We start from the raw sequence: 16,177 nt of genomic DNA, 5'->3' as shown, positions 1-16,177 counted from the left end.
CAGGTCTCAGTTGGGGCATATGGAATCTTTAGTTGCGGCATGTGGAATCTAGTTCCTTGACCAGGGGTTGAACCTGGGCCCCCTGTGTTGGGAGTGTCCAGTCTTAGCCACTGGACCACTAGGGAAGTCCCCGCTAAGGGACAGTTGACAAGGAAGCTGCCCCATCTTTACTGCTCCAGGGCAGCTTGTCTCCCAGAATGCAGAAAATTTTCTTATTTGTCTGGGAACTGCCTTTACGGAGTGACACACCGTGGAAAGAGCTGGCCTGCGGAAGCTGCTGCTTCGAGGGCAAGACCTTTTGCCAGCCCCAAGGCCGGCCCAGGAGCAAGGCCCACACTCCACCCTGGCTCTGGATGACCATCGCCACACCAGGCCAACTTCTTCCCATCACTTGGCCCCTCTTGTCCAACATCTCAATATAGGACCCCAGAGGACTGAGACACGCCTCTAAGTACTTGGGCATTCTGGACAGTGGGAGGAAGCAGGCTTGGAGCTATGGAGAGGGACAGACAGGACATCTGGATGTCCTTCTATTCCAGCTCTCTGGGTGTGAGCATTCTTAGGGGATCCACCTGAACCCCAGGCTGAATTCGAGGGGCATCCCCGTTAGTTTTTAGCAGTTACTCGAAATTGATGTGTAATTCTTGGTTCTTTATTCACCTTTCTACTCAGTGCCCTAAGATTTTGCAGGGTGATCGCATTCTCTGCACCCCTGGAATCAGAGAGGGCCCTTACTCCTTGTCTTTTTGTCGATACCTCAGTGCTGATCCCTCTGGGTCACCCCTTTACACCACGCAGCCCACGGCAGCAGCGGCTCTGGGGCATCCCAGCTGTGAGTGCTTCCTGCTCAGTGATTGGAAGTTCCTGGCCTTAGGGAGGTGTTAGTGCTAAGATCCAGTGCTTTATCACACATGTAACTTAGCCTCTTCAGACTCACTTGCAGGTGGCTCAGTGGTGAAAGAATCCACCTGCAATGCAGGGGACACAGGAGATGCGGGTTCGATTCCTAGGTTGGGTAGATCCCCTGGAGGAGGGAATGGCAACCCACTCCAGTATTCTTGCCTTGGGAAATCCCATGGACAGAGGAGCCTGGTGGGTTAACCATCCTATGGGGTCGCAAAGAGTCAGACACAACAAAGAGTCAGACACAGCACTCATGCTCACTCAGACTAACTCGTGTGAAGTAGGGGAAGAAGAGTGATGAAAGGCCCCAGACAGCACGCAGAATCTGAAGGCAGGATGCATCTCAGAGCTGGGACTGTGAGGGAAGCAGCCACTCCCTGCAACAGCGCCACCTGCTGAAACCCCCAATCTGGGGTGACACAACTCGAACCTGAGTTAACTAGACAGGAAGAGTCTAAAAGGCCTCACTAGTCAAATAGAAATGATCTATTTAAAAATGTAGTCAGCCTGGCCCAAGAAGGGTTTTAGATGAAAATGTGGCAGCTACCACCTTGGGAGAAACCAGCTGAAGCAAAGTCATGGGTCTATGGGGCCCTCAGTGTCAGAGTGTACCCTAAATGCCTGGCTTTGCTTCACCTCCTGCTGGTCCACACACCTTAGCTTAGTAAGGCATCCTGGCCACTGACTGTGGCCGTCGCCACTTGGTCAGCTCTCTCTTGGGTAATGATCAGGATGAAAGGGCTGGAGAGCTCTCTAGGCTTATTTTGAAAAATTAAGTTTCTGCCCTGACCATTTGTTGGCCTGACACTTCTTTTCTTTCCCTTAATCACTACCCCAGGCCAGCCTGGCCAGTAGACTTCTCTGAGTGCAACCCGGTCAAAAGGAAGCCTAGGGAATTCCAGCTTCATTCTGGCCCAGCTGTCAGGAGCTCTTGTTGGGTTGATGTGGTTCCAGGTCACTTGATTGAGGGCACTGCTCTCTCCAGCTCCCCTCCAGAGGCTCATACATGCTGCAGCAGGCTGAACAGTGGCCCCCCAGATTTCTGGGTCCTAATCCTTAGCACCTATGAACATGGCAAAAGGGATTCTGCAGATATGATTAAGAATCTTCAGATGGGGAGATTATTCCAGTGGGCCCTGAAGATCATCCCAAGCATCCTTATAAGAGGGAGGTGGAGAGAGTACTGTAGAGGGCAAAGTGGTAATGAGACAAAGAGAGACGTTTGAAGATACTGCTAAAAGACTGGATTTGAAGCTGAGGAAGAGGCCATGAAACGAGAAATGCAAGGAATGCAGTTCTAGAAGCTGGAAAAGACATCAAAAGGGATTCTCTCCTAGAAGGAATGTGACCCTACCGACACTTTGGTCTCAGATCAGTGGAAACTATTTCAGACTTCTGACCGCCAGAATAAGTGTGTGATGTTTTAAGTCATAAAGTCTGTGGTCATTTATTACAGCAAGAATAGGGAACAAAAACATGTGCCAAGGTGGAGGGAGTTATGGGTCTTTGTAAGTTTTTAAAAATGCCTCCTTGTTCACACCTGACTCTTCTGAACAAAAGGTCTGGAAATAAGGGGTAATTGGCGAAAAGGAGAATTCAGAGTTACTGGAGTGTGACATCCATCACCATCTGTAGTTACTTTTTCTTGTGATGAGAACTTTTAAGATGTACTCTCTTAGCAGCTTTCATAAATGCAATGCAATATTAACTGTGGTCCCCAAGCTGTCCCTGAGAATCTTTTCTTTGCAGGCTCTCTGAGCAGACCCTCTGCTGTCTTCCCAACCAGCCCAGTCACCGCCACTCTGTGGAAGGAAAAGTTAACAAAACAACCAAGTAATACATTATGTTTAGTTTTGTTGGGAGAAAAAGAACCAGGGGATGGTTGCTTTACCCTGAGGTTTTGAGGTGTTTTATTTTTTTTCTCTAATCAAATGTACTTAAAAATTTTTTTTTAAACAAAGATTAATTTATTTAATTTTTTGGTCATGGTGGCTATTTGTCACTGCACTGGGGCTTTCTCTAGCTGCTGCCAGTGGGGGCTACTCTTCGCTGCAGCGCGCAGGCTTCTCACTGCAGTGGGTTCTCCCGCACAGGCTCCAGGCCCACGAGTGTCAGGAGTTGCCGCACTGACTCGGTAGTTTTGGTGCACCAGCTTAGCTGCTCTGCAGCGTGTGAGATCTCCCTGGATCAGGGACCGAAGCAATGTTCCTTGCATTGCAAGGCAGATTCTTAACCACTGGACCATCAGGGAGGCCCTTTTACAAAAAAGAAAAAATAGGCAAGCTTGTGAGAAGCTGTTCTCTCTTGGGGAGGCTGCTTGCCTCTTTTTGTTTATTTGGCTGCTGTGGATCTTAGTTGTGGTGTGCGGGATAGATCCTGACCAGGGATCAAACCCAGGCCCCCTGCATTGGGAGTGCAGAGACACAACCACTGGATCACAAGGGGGAGTCCCTGCTCCTCACCCTACTTCTTTAGCATACACTTTTCCAAAGCAACTTATTCAATTTCAAAGTCATCTTTAAATTTCACAATAACCACTGTTTTTAGTTTTAGAGTCATCTGAACAATGTTTCAAAAGCATTTGAAACAACAAAAAGACAGGAATTCTGTAAAGATTGAAATAGCAATGGAAACCAGCAACTTTAACACCAGTATAATCTCTTTTTTTTTTCAGCCTTCAGTCCATCTTAGAAACCATATACTCCTGAGTAGCTGCCTACTATTTAAAAGAGATACATATTTCTGACCTCATTTTTCCTAAATGAGGTATGTGTAGAGAAGTGAAGTGCTTCCATACCCCTCTCAGTTGACTCGGAGATTTGTCACTCGCTGGGGATCAGAATGAGAGAGACTCTTTCTTATCTTCCCTTTGGCCAGAAGACCTCTCTCCCTGCAGGATTTCTCAGGTCCCTTCCTTTGAGAGCTGCTGGCCTTTAACTTCTCTTCATCCAGGCTCCATTTAGGAGTGATTGCTTAATTCACAGAAGTCACCCTTATCACAAAAAATCTCCTGGGATCTGCTGGTTCTGGGCACCAGTAGGCTCCACAGGGTCAAGATACAGGTCTCTACCTGTTCTCTGGGCTTTTCTTGTGGCTCAGATGGTAAAAAATCTGCCTGCAATGCGGGAGACCCAGGTTCAATCCCTGGGTTGGGAATATCCCTTGGAGAAGGAAATGGCAATCCACTCCAGTATTCTTGCCTGAAGAATTACATGACCAGAGGAGCCTGGCAGGCTATATAGTGCATGGGGTCTCAAAGAGTTGGACACGACTGACTGACTCTTAGGAAAAATGAGGTCAGAAATATATACCTCTTTTAAATAGTAGACAGTTGCTCTGGAGTATAAGGCTTCTTAGCTGGACTGAAGGCTGGGGGAAAAAAAAAAAGATTATTCTGCTGTTAAATTTGCTACTTTGCATTGCTATTTCAATCCTGTCTTTTTGTTGTTTCAAATGCTTTTGAAACATTGTTCAGATAACTATAAAACTAAAAACAGTGGTTAGGAGCCCTTTAGGAGGGATTACTTAATTCACAGAAGTCACCCTTATCATCAAAAAACATCTCCTGGGGATCTGCTAGTTCTGGGCACCAGTAGACTCCATATGGTCAAGATAGAGGTCTCTACCTGTTCTCTGGGCTTCACTTATGCTTCATATGGTAAAGTGCTTCTGCCTGCAATGCAGAAGACCCAGGTTCAATCCCTGGGTCGGGAAGATCACTTGGAGAAGGAAATGGCAACCCACTCCAGTATTCTTGCCTGGGAAATCCCATGGACAGAGAAGCCTGGTTGGCTACAATCCATGGGGTCACAAAGAGTCGGACACGACGGAAGCGAATTCACACCTGCTCTGTAAGAGGTAACACTTTGGGTGCAGTGCAGACACACACTGAAAGAGCCAGCTAGGTTGTAGGGGCAATGAGGTGGGAGATGGGGTAAAGGCAGTGTACCCAAGTTGCTTGGGTGGGGAGAGGGCTAGAGTTGTCCAGGTTTGCCAAAGTTAAGTTTGGCAAAACTGATGGGAGATGGAAGGTAGAGGGAAGTTGGGAGGGGTTAGAAAACGCTGGGGGTGTTAACAGAAAGAGGAAAGATAAGCCGTGTAGACAAGAGTCACTCAAAACCAGGCTCCATTGCAAAGCATTCACTCAAATATCACTTAGGTGCCCCTGTGTCACGCACGGATTTGGTCACCTGTGTTACAGTGATGAAGGCGACAGAGGGCCCTTAGGTGGGCGTGAGTGAGGCGTGTGAAGGGAACAGACATGAGGGCCAGTGTGGCTGAAGCACGGGAACCAAGGAGCAGCAAAGTAGAGGCCATGGCCAGCTGATCGGCAGGGCCCGAATCTTGCAGGGCCCTGCAGGCCGTGATTAGGGATTTGGGTTTTATTCCGAGCGCAGCAAAATGACGTTTCATTCATTCTGCAACAGCTTTAGGAACTAGGCGGCGTTATCCCAGTTTCACTGACGAGGACGATCAGGGTGGGGCTAGGTAATTTGTTCACGGTCAGTTGCAAGCGAAAAGGGGCTACAAACACCTGCCGGATCTCCCTGCTCCGGGCCCGCCGGAGCCGTCCCCGCAAGGCCAAGTAGGAACGGCCCGGCGTGGCCCACGGTCCCAGCAGGCACGCGTCCCGGCGACAACGCGCATGCGCCGCTGCCTACGGAAGCCGGCAGGGAGGGGGCGGGGCCGACGCTGGCGGGCGCGGGGAAAATGGCGGCGACGGCGGCAGCGGCGAACGGGACTGGAGGGAGCAGCGGGATGGAGGTGGATGCTGCAGGTAACGGGCCGTGCGGGGGCGGCTTCTGGAGACTTCCTGGCGGGCCCGTCGAGGCCTTCCTAGAGTCCCGGGAGCAGTCGGGGATGGCGAGTCGGCAGCGAGCTCCCTGGGTTAACTTGCGGGAGGGATGGATGGCCCGACTCTGCCGTCTCCCGTTCCCGGCTGCCGGGAGAAACGTGGGGCCTGGACTCTCACCCCGTCTTACCCCTCCTTAGTCGTCCCCAGCGTGATGGCCTCCGGAGTGACTGGCAGCGTTTCAGTCGCTCTTCATCCCCTCGTCATTCTCAATATCTCAGACCATTGGATTCGCATGCGCTCGCAGGAGGGGCGGCCTATGCAGGGTGAGTGTTCAGCGTCATTCTCCAGCCTCCTCCCCCCAAATAGTGGTCCTTTCTCCTTCCTTTGCTGAATCCACTTCCTCCTCCGCAAATCATCATTTCTCTAGTACTTGGTTCACATGACCTCAGACCCTCAGGCTGTTATTAGAGAAGTTTGAGGATTCCTTTCAAGTGTTAGTCGCTCAGTCTTGTCCGACTCTTTGTGACTCCATGGACTGTAGCCCGCCAGGCTCCTCTGTCCTTGGAATTCTCCAGGCAAGAATGCTGGAGTGGGTTGCCATTCCCTTCTCCAGGAGACTCTTCCTTACCCAGGGATTGAACCCAGGTCTCCTGCATTGCAGGCAGATTCTCTTTACCATCTGAGCCACCAGGGAAGGCCTTGAGGATTCCTTACCCTCACCTCTTATGTGTCCTTTTCTCCTCCAGTGATTGGGGCTCTGATTGGGAAGCAGGAGGGCCGAAATATTGAGGTGATGAACTCCTTTGAACTGCTGTCCCACACCGTGGAAGAGAAGATTATCATTGACAAGGAATATTATTACACCAAGGAGGAGCAGTGTGAGAGGGGAAGAGACGTGGGGGAGAAGAGTGGGAGTGGGGGAAAAAAGAATGGGGAAGATGGAGAGGGTTGGGGGAAAAAAAAATAAACAGAGAAATGGGACCAGATCAGAGGAATAATGAAGAGAGTAGCTGAAGAGACCTTAGAAAAAGAACACATACGGGTTATTCCCTGCAAAGAAAGCAAGGAGTGAGAAGAGATCAGTTGTTCCCATGTGGAGCCAGGATGGGAAGGGGAGAAGCTGGTAGAGACACACCAGGAGTGTCAAGTTAAGGAAGGATGATTTAAAGATACACTGTGTGCCCTGGCCCCTTTCTCTCCAGTTAAACAGGTATTCAAGGAGCTGGAGTTTCTGGGTTGGTATACCACAGGGGGGCCGCCTGACCCCTCCGACATCCATGTCCATAAGCAGGTATACACGTTGACACGGGCACATATTGGGGCGGGGACGAGAGAATGAGGAGGAAGATGGGCCCTGACACGCGTGTGCATCCTCCCTTCTTCCAGGTGTGCGAGATAATTGAGAGCCCTCTGTTTCTTAAGTTGAACCCTATGACCAAGCACACAGATGTGAGTACGGTGACCCGGTGCCCACTTTGTCCGGCCTGTTGCTATGCCCCTTTTTCTGTAAGACATCTCTGTTGACTCTCCTTGCAGTTTACCATCTGTGAGACTTGAGTCAATTAACCTTTAAACTGCATTTTCCCCACATGTAAAATGGAAATGAGTTCCGCTCCAGTAGGTCCTTGGGAAATGTAATGTGAAAGGGCCAAGTCCAGTTTTTGTGCTTACATACGTTCAGGTGTCCAGCGTTTAAAGAGCTGTTCTCTCGTCTCTTGTCCGCAGCTTCCTGTCAGCGTTTTTGAGTCAGTCATAGATATAATCAATGGAGAGGTAGGTAATGCCCAGCCCTTCAGCCCCCGCCGCCCGCCCCTGGGTTTCCTGCTTTTGACTCCGTGTGCCCCGCAGGCCACCATGCTCTTTGCTGAGCTGACCTACACTCTGGCCACGGAGGAAGCGGAACGCATTGGTGTGGACCACGTGGCCCGAATGACCGCAACAGGCAGTGGAGAGAACTCCACTGGTAAGGGTGGCTGCAGGGGGCTTCCTTAAAAGTGGGGGGACGGTGTGGCCGCCCCTTCTCACCCTCGGCCTGACCCTCCCCCCAGTGGCCGAGCACCTGATCGCCCAGCACAGCGCCATCAAGATGCTGCACAGCCGCGTCAAGCTCATCTTGGAGTACGTCAAGGCCTCCGAGGCAGGTAGGACGGGGGTCTCCTGGCTCCTGAAGCGCTTTCCTCCCCCTCCGGGGGAAGTGACAGCTCCCACATTAATGCAGCTTCCTGTGCCTTCAGGAGAGGTCCCCTTCAACCATGAGATCCTGCGGGAGGCCTACGCTCTGTGTCACTGCCTCCCGGTGCTCAGCACAGACAAGTTCAAGACAGACTTTTACGATGTGAGTGCAAAGCCCAGGATGGGGAGGTGGGGCTCACGCTGCCTTCTGCATGCAGGACACGACCGGCTCCTGTGTCCGGGCACATGGTGGGAGACCAGAGCTGCCGGGGAACTGCTTTTTTCTGTTCCCTCACAGCAATGCAATGACGTGGGGCTCATGGCCTACCTTGGCACCATCACCAAGACCTGCAACACCATGAACCAGTTCGTGAACAAGTTCAATGTCCTCTACGACCGGCAAGGCATCGGCAGGCGGATGCGGGGGCTCTTTTTCTGACCAGAGGGTACTTGAAGGGCTGACGTTCAGGGGTCAGACAGCTGTCAAGGGAAGGGGTGCTACACTCAAGGCCTTGAGGAAGCCGTCACTAATAAAAGGGGAGCAGCCCCTCAGCACCCCTTCTGGTGGCTCTGTTCTCTCCTGTGGGCACTGTGGATGGCTGAGGGGGAGGCGTTTGTGTTACTGCCGCTGCCAGCGCTCATGAAGATGGAAAACCTGCCCGAAGCCCAGGAGGCAGAAGTACTGTCCACACATGAGACTAACAGCTGGAGGTGGGTGGGAGAGGAGACCATTGCGGTCCTATATTGGTGCCTTGGCAGGCAGAGCAGGAAGTCCCCTCAGATTTATTGAATGGCTGGAGTCAGGTAAGCATAAAGGGAAAAGACTAGAATCCAGAAAACCCAAAATCCTGTTTGAACAGAAGCAGCAAATGGACACACACTTTATTAGGAAAAAGAATGAGGAAAACAAGTGCAGCGTGGGCAAAACAATATGCAGAGCAGATCCAGTGTCCCAGCGACTGGACTCACACGAAAGTGATCCGTGTCCGGGCAGTGTTGACCTGCCAGACGTTGAGCTCCTCATACTCGTCCAGGGCCGCCTGGAACTGAGCAGGTGTGAAGCCACGAGAGATGCAGCGCTGCTCTGCCTCGGAAAACCGGACACTTTGGCCCTCCGAGACCAACTCACGGACCGTGGCAAATATCACGTCTGCTGGCCTCTGGGTCCTGGATGGATGGGTGTGGTGTGTGGTCAGGGTTAGAACTTTGAGGCCAGCACCGCAGACCCAGCGGTGCAGGAGCTGCAGGATGGGTTTCCTGCTGAAGAGGGTCAAAGGTGCCTCCTGCCACCCTCTGCTAAGCCACTCACCTAGCTGTCTGCCCCTTGTCACCCAGCAGTGAGTCCTTGGACATCTCCATCAGCCGTATGGCTTCATTCACATCTTCCTTCTCCACAGTGTCCACCATTCGCAGACGTGCCTAAGGGGAAGGTAGGGAGAGATGGGCACAGGAGGAGGGGGATGGAACCAAGTCAGGGAGGCCCCCCACCCTGCTCCAGCTTTAAGGCTGGGCACCTAAGTGTTCCTACTCACAAAGGAGTAGCGGCCCCCTCCCCGCCCACCAGGCATCCGCAGTGTGGGGCCGGCACTGTCAGACCGAGACAAGTGCAATGCCCGGGGCAGCGTCCAGCAATTGCCCAAGTCTCCGCCTCTCAACACTGGCCAGTCCCGGTGTTCAGCTGTCCTGTGAGGGAGACCAGACCCTTCTGAATCCACTGGGCTCCCCACCACGACAGATGGAGCTTGGGGCGCTCAGTCGAGAAGGTGACTGGCAGAGGGTTAGTGTCCCTGGGGCTCGGGAAGTGCTGGCTCAGCAGTAGGTCAGGTGATCACACTACCTGCACGAACAGCACTTTGGAGCCCCCAGGACGATTGTCCAAGGCATGACGACAGAAATGAAGGTTCCCGACACCGGAGCGAGGTTAACCCACCCGCCCCTCAGCAAGAAACAGGGAGCAGCCTCTCCTGGGACGCTGGGCGTGCCCTGCTGGAGCAGCAAGTACCCACAGTGCGGTAGCACACGAGGACCACTATCTGCACTGTCAGCACTTTAGCCCCGGCAGGGCCTGAGCAGGAGGCAGGCAGCAGCGCGAGGACAGGAGGGCAGGCCCCAGTAGAGCCCAAACGGACGATCCTCCAGCACACAGACTGGCACTCACCAGAGCGGTGGACAGTCGCAGGATAGCCAGCAGAGTCCGGGCCGAAGTGTAGGTGGCGTCCTTACTGGCCCAAGCCTCTCGCCTCATCTCCACGTACGCCGCTGTGATGTAGTCGGCCAGAGACTCTGGCACCGCGGGCTGCTTCTCCCGGCACATAGCTATGTATCGCCTGTGGCAAAGCAGGAGAGGTGGAGAGCGTGTTTATTCTGCATTGAGTTGGAAAACTGGGAGTAAAAAAATTGGAAGAGAGGACACTTTTTGAAGTAGGAAACAATTGGTGGATGATTAAGCTTAAATATTACTGATGGATTTCCCCAAATGCAGCATTTCAAGGTATCCCCAACTTTTTTTTTTAAAGGAAAACAACCTTTGCACAATTGAGACAAATCCACCTGTCTGTAAGAGATGGTTTTGTTAATTCATGAGAGCAGCTAAAAGGGAAAAGCAGCATTAGGAATCCCTGGGAGTCCTTGGACGGCCTCCTCAGAGAAGGCAGTGCTGTCAGGTACCCACGCAGCAGAAGCCAGCTTTGCCAAAATCTGCACCTGTGTCAATAACCCTGAGACAAGCAGATGGAGGGGTGTGAAGGCAGGTTTCTCCACCGTGGTCTCCTACGGCCAGCCCGGGGAAACCAAGACTCCCTGTTCTCAGACCCAGGACACCGGAGGAGGGGGGAAGGATGAAAGCTTTTTAAGAGAAGCAGAGGCCAGGACACTGCCTCCCATGGCGCCCGGGGGAGTGTATAGCCTTGTCTGGCTCTCCTACCTCATCAGTTTCATGTCCAAAGGCTCAAACTGGGTGGGGGGCTGCCGGCTGTGCTGGTGCACGTAGGTGATGTGCTGGGCCAACCTGGGGGGGTGGGGGGGAGGCAACAGGAGTGCTGGATCTTGTGCCCCCTCAGCGCTCCACCCCACAGCCGGTCAGTCAAGGATCATCGGCACTTCAGCCCTGACCCCCTCTGAGAACTGTGGAGCAAGCCCTGCGTTTAAGGGGAAGGTTCTGGCGTTTCCCTAAGACGACAATGAGGGGTTTCCCAGTCACTCCTCCCCACACAGAGAGGGCTACAGGGGGCGTTTCCCCGCGTGCAGAGCTGCAGTCACCTCAAGTCATTGTCTCGGTCGGGCCGGTCCTGGATCAGCCAGAGGAGGTCAAATCGGGAAAGCAATGCTGCAGGAAGCTGTATATTTTGTTCTAGGCTGCGGCGAGGGTTGTAGCGGCCGTAGGCAGGGTTGGCGGCAGCCAGAATGGAGCAGCGGGCATTGAGCGTCGTGAGAATGCCCGCCTTGGCGATGGAGATGGTCTGCTGCTCCATGACCTCGTGGATGGCCGTGCGGTCAGCCTCTGCCATCTTGTCAAACTCATCAATGCAGCACACCCCCTGGTCGGCCAGCACCAGGGCCCCGCCCTCCAAGGTCAGCTCGCCGCTCACAGAGTCTCTTAGCACAGCTGCCGTGAGGCCCACCCCGGAGGAGCCACGGCCTGTCGTGTACTGGCCTGCACAGAAGGGTCAGGAAGGTAGACACGCACAGGCATGTTTAGGAAGAGGGAGAACGAGGGAGCCGCAGCAGGGCAGAGGGAACGGGGCCGGCGAGGCGAGTAGAACTGCTCTACGGGCCTAGCCGGGCCATCCTGAGGCAATGGCAGGTCTGGGGGTGACGACATCAACACCCATCTCCAGTCCCTGACCCTCCCCCAGCGGACGCCTGGCGGTCCTCCCCCGCCCTCAGGTGCCTCTCCCAGGACCTGATACTCACTGCGGGGGGCTAGGCGGTCAATGTAGGACAGGAGCTGAGACTTGGCCACACCGGGGTCCCCCATCAGGCAGATGTTGACGTTGCCTGGAGGAAGGGAAGGAAGCCCCTGAGAGACTGCTCCTCCGATGCAGGCTGTCTGCGCACAGAGGAGAGGACTGCTGAGGTCTGCCTGCCCTGTGTCTAATCCCACCCTGTGCCCAGGAAATCAAGACGCCGGCTTTCATTCTCTGACTGACGGGACCCTGATCCAGCATCCTTTCTCCCCCGATGCCTCCACTCACCCCTGATTTTCATGCCTCGAGGAGACTGGTCCACCCCTCCCACCAGCAGGAGCAGCAGTGCCTTCTTCACATCTTCGTGCCCGTATATCTCTGGGGCGATGGAGGCTGCCAACTTCTCATAGAAATCCTCCTCTGTGGGAAAGCAAAGACTCAAGAGTATTTTCCAGGGGAAAGAAGTACTTGGGATAAACACATTTATCTTCCCGCCGACCCCTCACCTGCGATTTGCCTCAGCTCCTCCCTGCTCAGCTCTCCGGCCCCAGACTCATCCTCCTCACTCTTACTCATCTTCACAATCCGATGGGCTTCCAGGTAAGTTTCCGAGAGTAAACCCTTGGGCAGGAAAACACCAGGGTGTTAATGAGGTTCTCTACCTGCCCACCCACACGATTCCCTCTGGAGTTCCTGACAAACCCTTTGGTTCTGTTCTGCTATTGACACTTTTCTGTGGGGCTGGTAAAAGGGAGGGATGAGGAGGAAGGGACCACCACTTGCTCCTCTTAAAACTCCCTTTCTCACCTGGACCATCTGTCGGAACCCAGCGCGCAGGATCGGTAGGAAGATGCCGGTAACGCTGACGTGGTCCCCAGGCTGGGCGATCCTTGTGTTCTCTCCTTCTACCAGCACCGTGATGCTGCGAGGGATGTTTCCGACGGGCACTTGGTCACTCTGGGGGAGAAGGGAGCTTGAGGCCGGAGGACTAACCTCCCATCCCGCGCACACCACTCTGCCACTCCCTGGCCTACTTGGCCCCACATAAACCGACAGAGGGAAGCTGAGCTCTCCTTTACATCCCAGCTCAGTCAGAAAGTTCCAGAGAAGCCTGCTTCCTACTCTCTGCAACTTCTCTGCCTCAGCTCCTCTCTGTTCTACTTTCTTCCCTCTACTTCACGAGCGACTACTGAAGTTGAGTGAACTCCCCACCTTCAACTCCCCTGGACCCTGGACTTCATACCCCAAACCCACATGTTCCTGCATCTTCATCTCCTGGAATTTGATGAATTTGGAGCCACGAGTCTGGAGGTACAGTCGGCCTCCTGAGCGGTTGGTTTGGCACTCCTGACTTGGGCACATGATCAGAGGCATGAAAGTAGGAGACTGGATCTAGAGTGAAAAAGGAAGCACCAAAGAAGTCATGAGGAAAGGAGCCCCTCAGTCACTGGAATCACATCTGTCCTTCAGCAGAGACCATGGCCCTTTTGAGAGTGTCTTAAGCCGTGCTAGGCAGACACTGACAGACACAAAGAGAACAGACTGGATGGAAAGACCACTCCATACCGAAAAGTGACCACACAGGCGTGTTTTTCAGTAATCAGAAAAGACATACACATCAGTAGACAAAGTTCATCCTCACAGAATCAAGTGTGCTCCCGTTCTCTGCTCCATACATACCGGCTGGTAGGTTTCTGCCCCGCACTGGTCGCAAGTGTAAGTGGCCACCACCATTCTTGGTTTGACTTCAGAGACACGAGTGACAATTCCACGCACTGTTACTAGTTTCCCCACAGAGTCAGCCCGTACTTCCCGGATCACACGAGGCTTGTTACTGCTGGGGCCTTGAAAATACAGCTCACTAACGGAGAAAGTGGTCATTAGCAAGGGTCTGGGGACCTGAACCCCATGCATGTCCCCACCGTGGCCACTCACAATCTGCGCATGAGCTCAGGAGGGTACTGGTTTTGAGGGCTTCGGGCTGCCCCCGGGTCACGGCTCCGCTGCTCCATCATTAGCCGGTGCTCAATGTAAACATCCAGGACATCTTTATTTACTACCTAAAGGAAAAGGAAGGAAAACAGGAAAAGTGAGTAGCAGAATGGTGAAAGGAGAGAATGTTAAGAGTGCCAGGCAGAAACCACTGACCCCTTTGGGTCAGCTCGGACAACATCAGTACTCAGCAAGTTTTTCGACACAAACCTAAGTTGTGTGCCCTGCATTTTTCTCACCTCCCTCTCCTTGTATTGAGGCAGCAGCTCTTGAACAGCATCAGCAAAGAGCCTGGCATAGCGCTTGGTGTTCTCACAAATTGAGTCCACCAGCTCAGGGTCATCCTCAGCAACGTCATCTAGGTCTACGTACATGGCCACTTGCTCCCGGTGAGCCAGTCGAACCTGGGGTGAGGAAGAGAAAGCAGTGGAGCCAAGTTTATCTTACCTGTGTTCACAAGCAAATATTAGTCACTATGAGCTCAGCACATAGGACCCAGGCTCCACAGGGGAGAAAGGTGTGTATCACTAGGTTCGCAATAATTAAGGTCTTTTCAGGGATTGAGGGAGCTGAAACTGAGTCCTGTTCAGTCTCACATCGCTTTCTCCCAGGTGGCACAGTGGCAAAGGATTCGCTTGCCAGTGCAGGAGACACAAGAGACATGGGTTTAATCCCTGGGTCAGGAAGATTCCCTGGGGAAGGAAATGGGAACCAGCTCCAGTATTTTTGCCTGGAAAATTCCTTGGACAGAGGAGCTTGGTAGGCTACAGTCATGGGGTCACAAAGAATTAGACTGAGCACAGACACAGCACACAGATACTTGATACACAAGTATCAGGTATGGTGCTAAACTCATCACTTCTAGAAAAACATACCTGCTAAAATAAGCCAGGCCTTATAGCTCAAGTCACCACCCATTCCATCTACCTAACTTTAGACTCACCAACTGGTTCCCATACTTGAACTGCTTCTTGCCAGATTCTTCATCCTGGTAAAACTCTTGTAGGAACTTCTTCACTTTTTCTACAAGGAAGGAATAAAGTCGTAAGGATGGACTTTTTTCATATACCTTACTGCAAACCCCTGATAGAGATCTAAAAAACTTACTTCTATTTAAAGTAAAATCTCTAAACAAATTAAATGAACATTCAAATAGGCCTACGTAATTCTGCCCAATAGAGCAAAACTCCTTTTCGCAAGTCTGTTTTTACTTAAAGAAGAATAAGTGGCCCCTAGCAGTTTAGAGTATTACCCAATACGCTCCCCCCTAGGGGAATTCCACTCTCTGCCTTAATTAGAAATCTCGGTACCCTTTTCTAAGGGCCTCCCACACCCGGCAACATACTCAAGTCTCACGGTTCGCAGCTTTCCTTTTACGTGCTTTATTCCCCCTTTCTTTCGGTCCCTTAAATTGTTGCTCTCCCGGGGATCTCCGCCACCAGGCCAATCCTCCGCCCCACCCCCTCTCCCGCCACTGCTTCCGCTCTTAGTAAACAAAGAAGCACATGGGCCCAGATGCCGCCGCCTCACAGCCCGGGATTCCTCCGCCCGAGGAGGGAGCCCGTCCGGCGATTGGCCGGCTCGTCGAGGGCCACCCTGCCCCACCCCACCACTTCATCCATCGGCCTCCGGAGAAACCCCTCCAATTCCAGGCACGCCCCCACCCTCTGTCGCTCTCTCCGAGGCCACCGCGCGGAAGGACACTGTTTACACACGACACTCCCTCCAGCAGCGTCGCGCAACTTCCGCCCGCCTCCACTTCCGCTAGGAGGTGGACCTAACGCGGCCCAATCGCGGCGCGCAGCGGCCCGGGACCGCCCGCCCCACCCAGGGCTTCGGCGCGTCTGGGGGCGCTGGGAGTGCCTAAGCGCGCGGAGAAAAGCGGGACTGGGGGTTGCTGGTTAGATAGGCCTCTGAGGGCCCGCTCTGTCCTTAGCGCGACTCTTCCCTCTGGAGCTTCCAGCTCGGGTGTCCGCACCGCCCCCCTCCACGACTCCTTTCCTGGACACGATCACCAGCTCTCCCCCGGCCTCGGCGGCCCGTGCGCACCCCAGAAACCGTGCGCCTCCACTCCGCCACTTCCCTACCCTGCCTCCGGCCTCGCGCGCCGAGAGCCCGGTCCCCCGGGACTCCAGCCCACACCAACAGGTGTCGCCCAGCAAGCTTCCAGCGCAGAACGCTCCTCCTACACTCGCATTCCCTCACCTTTCTCGAGCACGTAGTCCTTAAGTGCCATTGCTGCCGAGGACCGTACGGCACCGATTGGCGGGCTCTCGAGCTCTCACTGCCCTGCCAGCAAAAAAACGTCCGCGCGGCGGACTGCAGCCGACCAACCGAAATTGGCGCGAAACGTCGCCCCCCACGTGACCAGCGCCGCTGCGTGCGGGCCAATCGGAGAGGATGCCCTTCG

General features: G+C 53.5%; 2 protein-coding genes across 5 annotated transcripts; one reads left to right on the top strand and one right to left on the bottom strand.

Annotated features, from left to right (window-relative positions):
* Positions 1-5,571: 5,571 nt before the first annotated feature.
* On the top strand, positions 5,572-8,427 carry COPS6 (COP9 signalosome subunit 6). Its single transcript, XM_020904267.2, has 10 exons — positions 5,572-5,680; positions 5,896-6,021; positions 6,445-6,576; positions 6,901-6,989; positions 7,085-7,147; positions 7,424-7,471; positions 7,547-7,661; positions 7,747-7,839; positions 7,933-8,033; positions 8,169-8,427. Exons 1-10 carry the CDS (start codon positions 5,614-5,616, stop codon positions 8,307-8,309), a joined length of 975 nt encoding a protein of 324 aa, XP_020759926.1. The 5' UTR covers positions 5,572-5,613; the 3' UTR covers positions 8,310-8,427.
* A 289-nt stretch (positions 8,428-8,716) lies between these two features.
* Positions 8,717-16,128, bottom strand: MCM7 (minichromosome maintenance complex component 7). Of its 4 annotated transcripts, none has more exons than XM_020904263.2 (15): positions 15,973-16,128; positions 14,711-14,790; positions 14,007-14,171; positions 13,711-13,835; positions 13,456-13,636; positions 13,030-13,167; positions 12,583-12,732; positions 12,282-12,396; positions 12,064-12,195; positions 11,783-11,866; positions 11,129-11,522; positions 10,794-10,877; positions 10,029-10,197; positions 9,180-9,289; positions 8,717-9,037 (listed from the first exon to the last, which is right to left on the bottom strand). In XM_020904263.2, exons 1-15 carry the CDS (start codon positions 16,001-16,003, stop codon positions 8,836-8,838), a joined length of 2,160 nt encoding a protein of 719 aa, XP_020759922.1. In that variant the 5' UTR covers positions 16,004-16,128; the 3' UTR covers positions 8,717-8,835. The 4 variants fall into 4 exon arrangements, with proteins under 4 accessions (XP_020759922.1, XP_020759924.1, XP_070316440.1 ...); XM_020904265.2 differs by lacking the exon at positions 15,973-16,128 and adding an exon at positions 15,432-15,517; XM_070460339.1 differs by lacking the exon at positions 15,973-16,128 and adding an exon at positions 15,378-15,456.
* Positions 16,129-16,177: the final 49 nt, after the last annotated feature.

Source organism: Odocoileus virginianus, chromosome 33 (assembly GCF_023699985.2).
Source record: "Odocoileus virginianus isolate 20LAN1187 ecotype Illinois chromosome 33, Ovbor_1.2, whole genome shotgun sequence".
Taxonomy (NCBI): Eukaryota; Metazoa; Chordata; class Mammalia; order Artiodactyla; family Cervidae; genus Odocoileus; species Odocoileus virginianus.
Note: the sequence above shows the minus strand (reverse complement) of the source record. Positions and strands in the feature narration are given on the sequence as shown.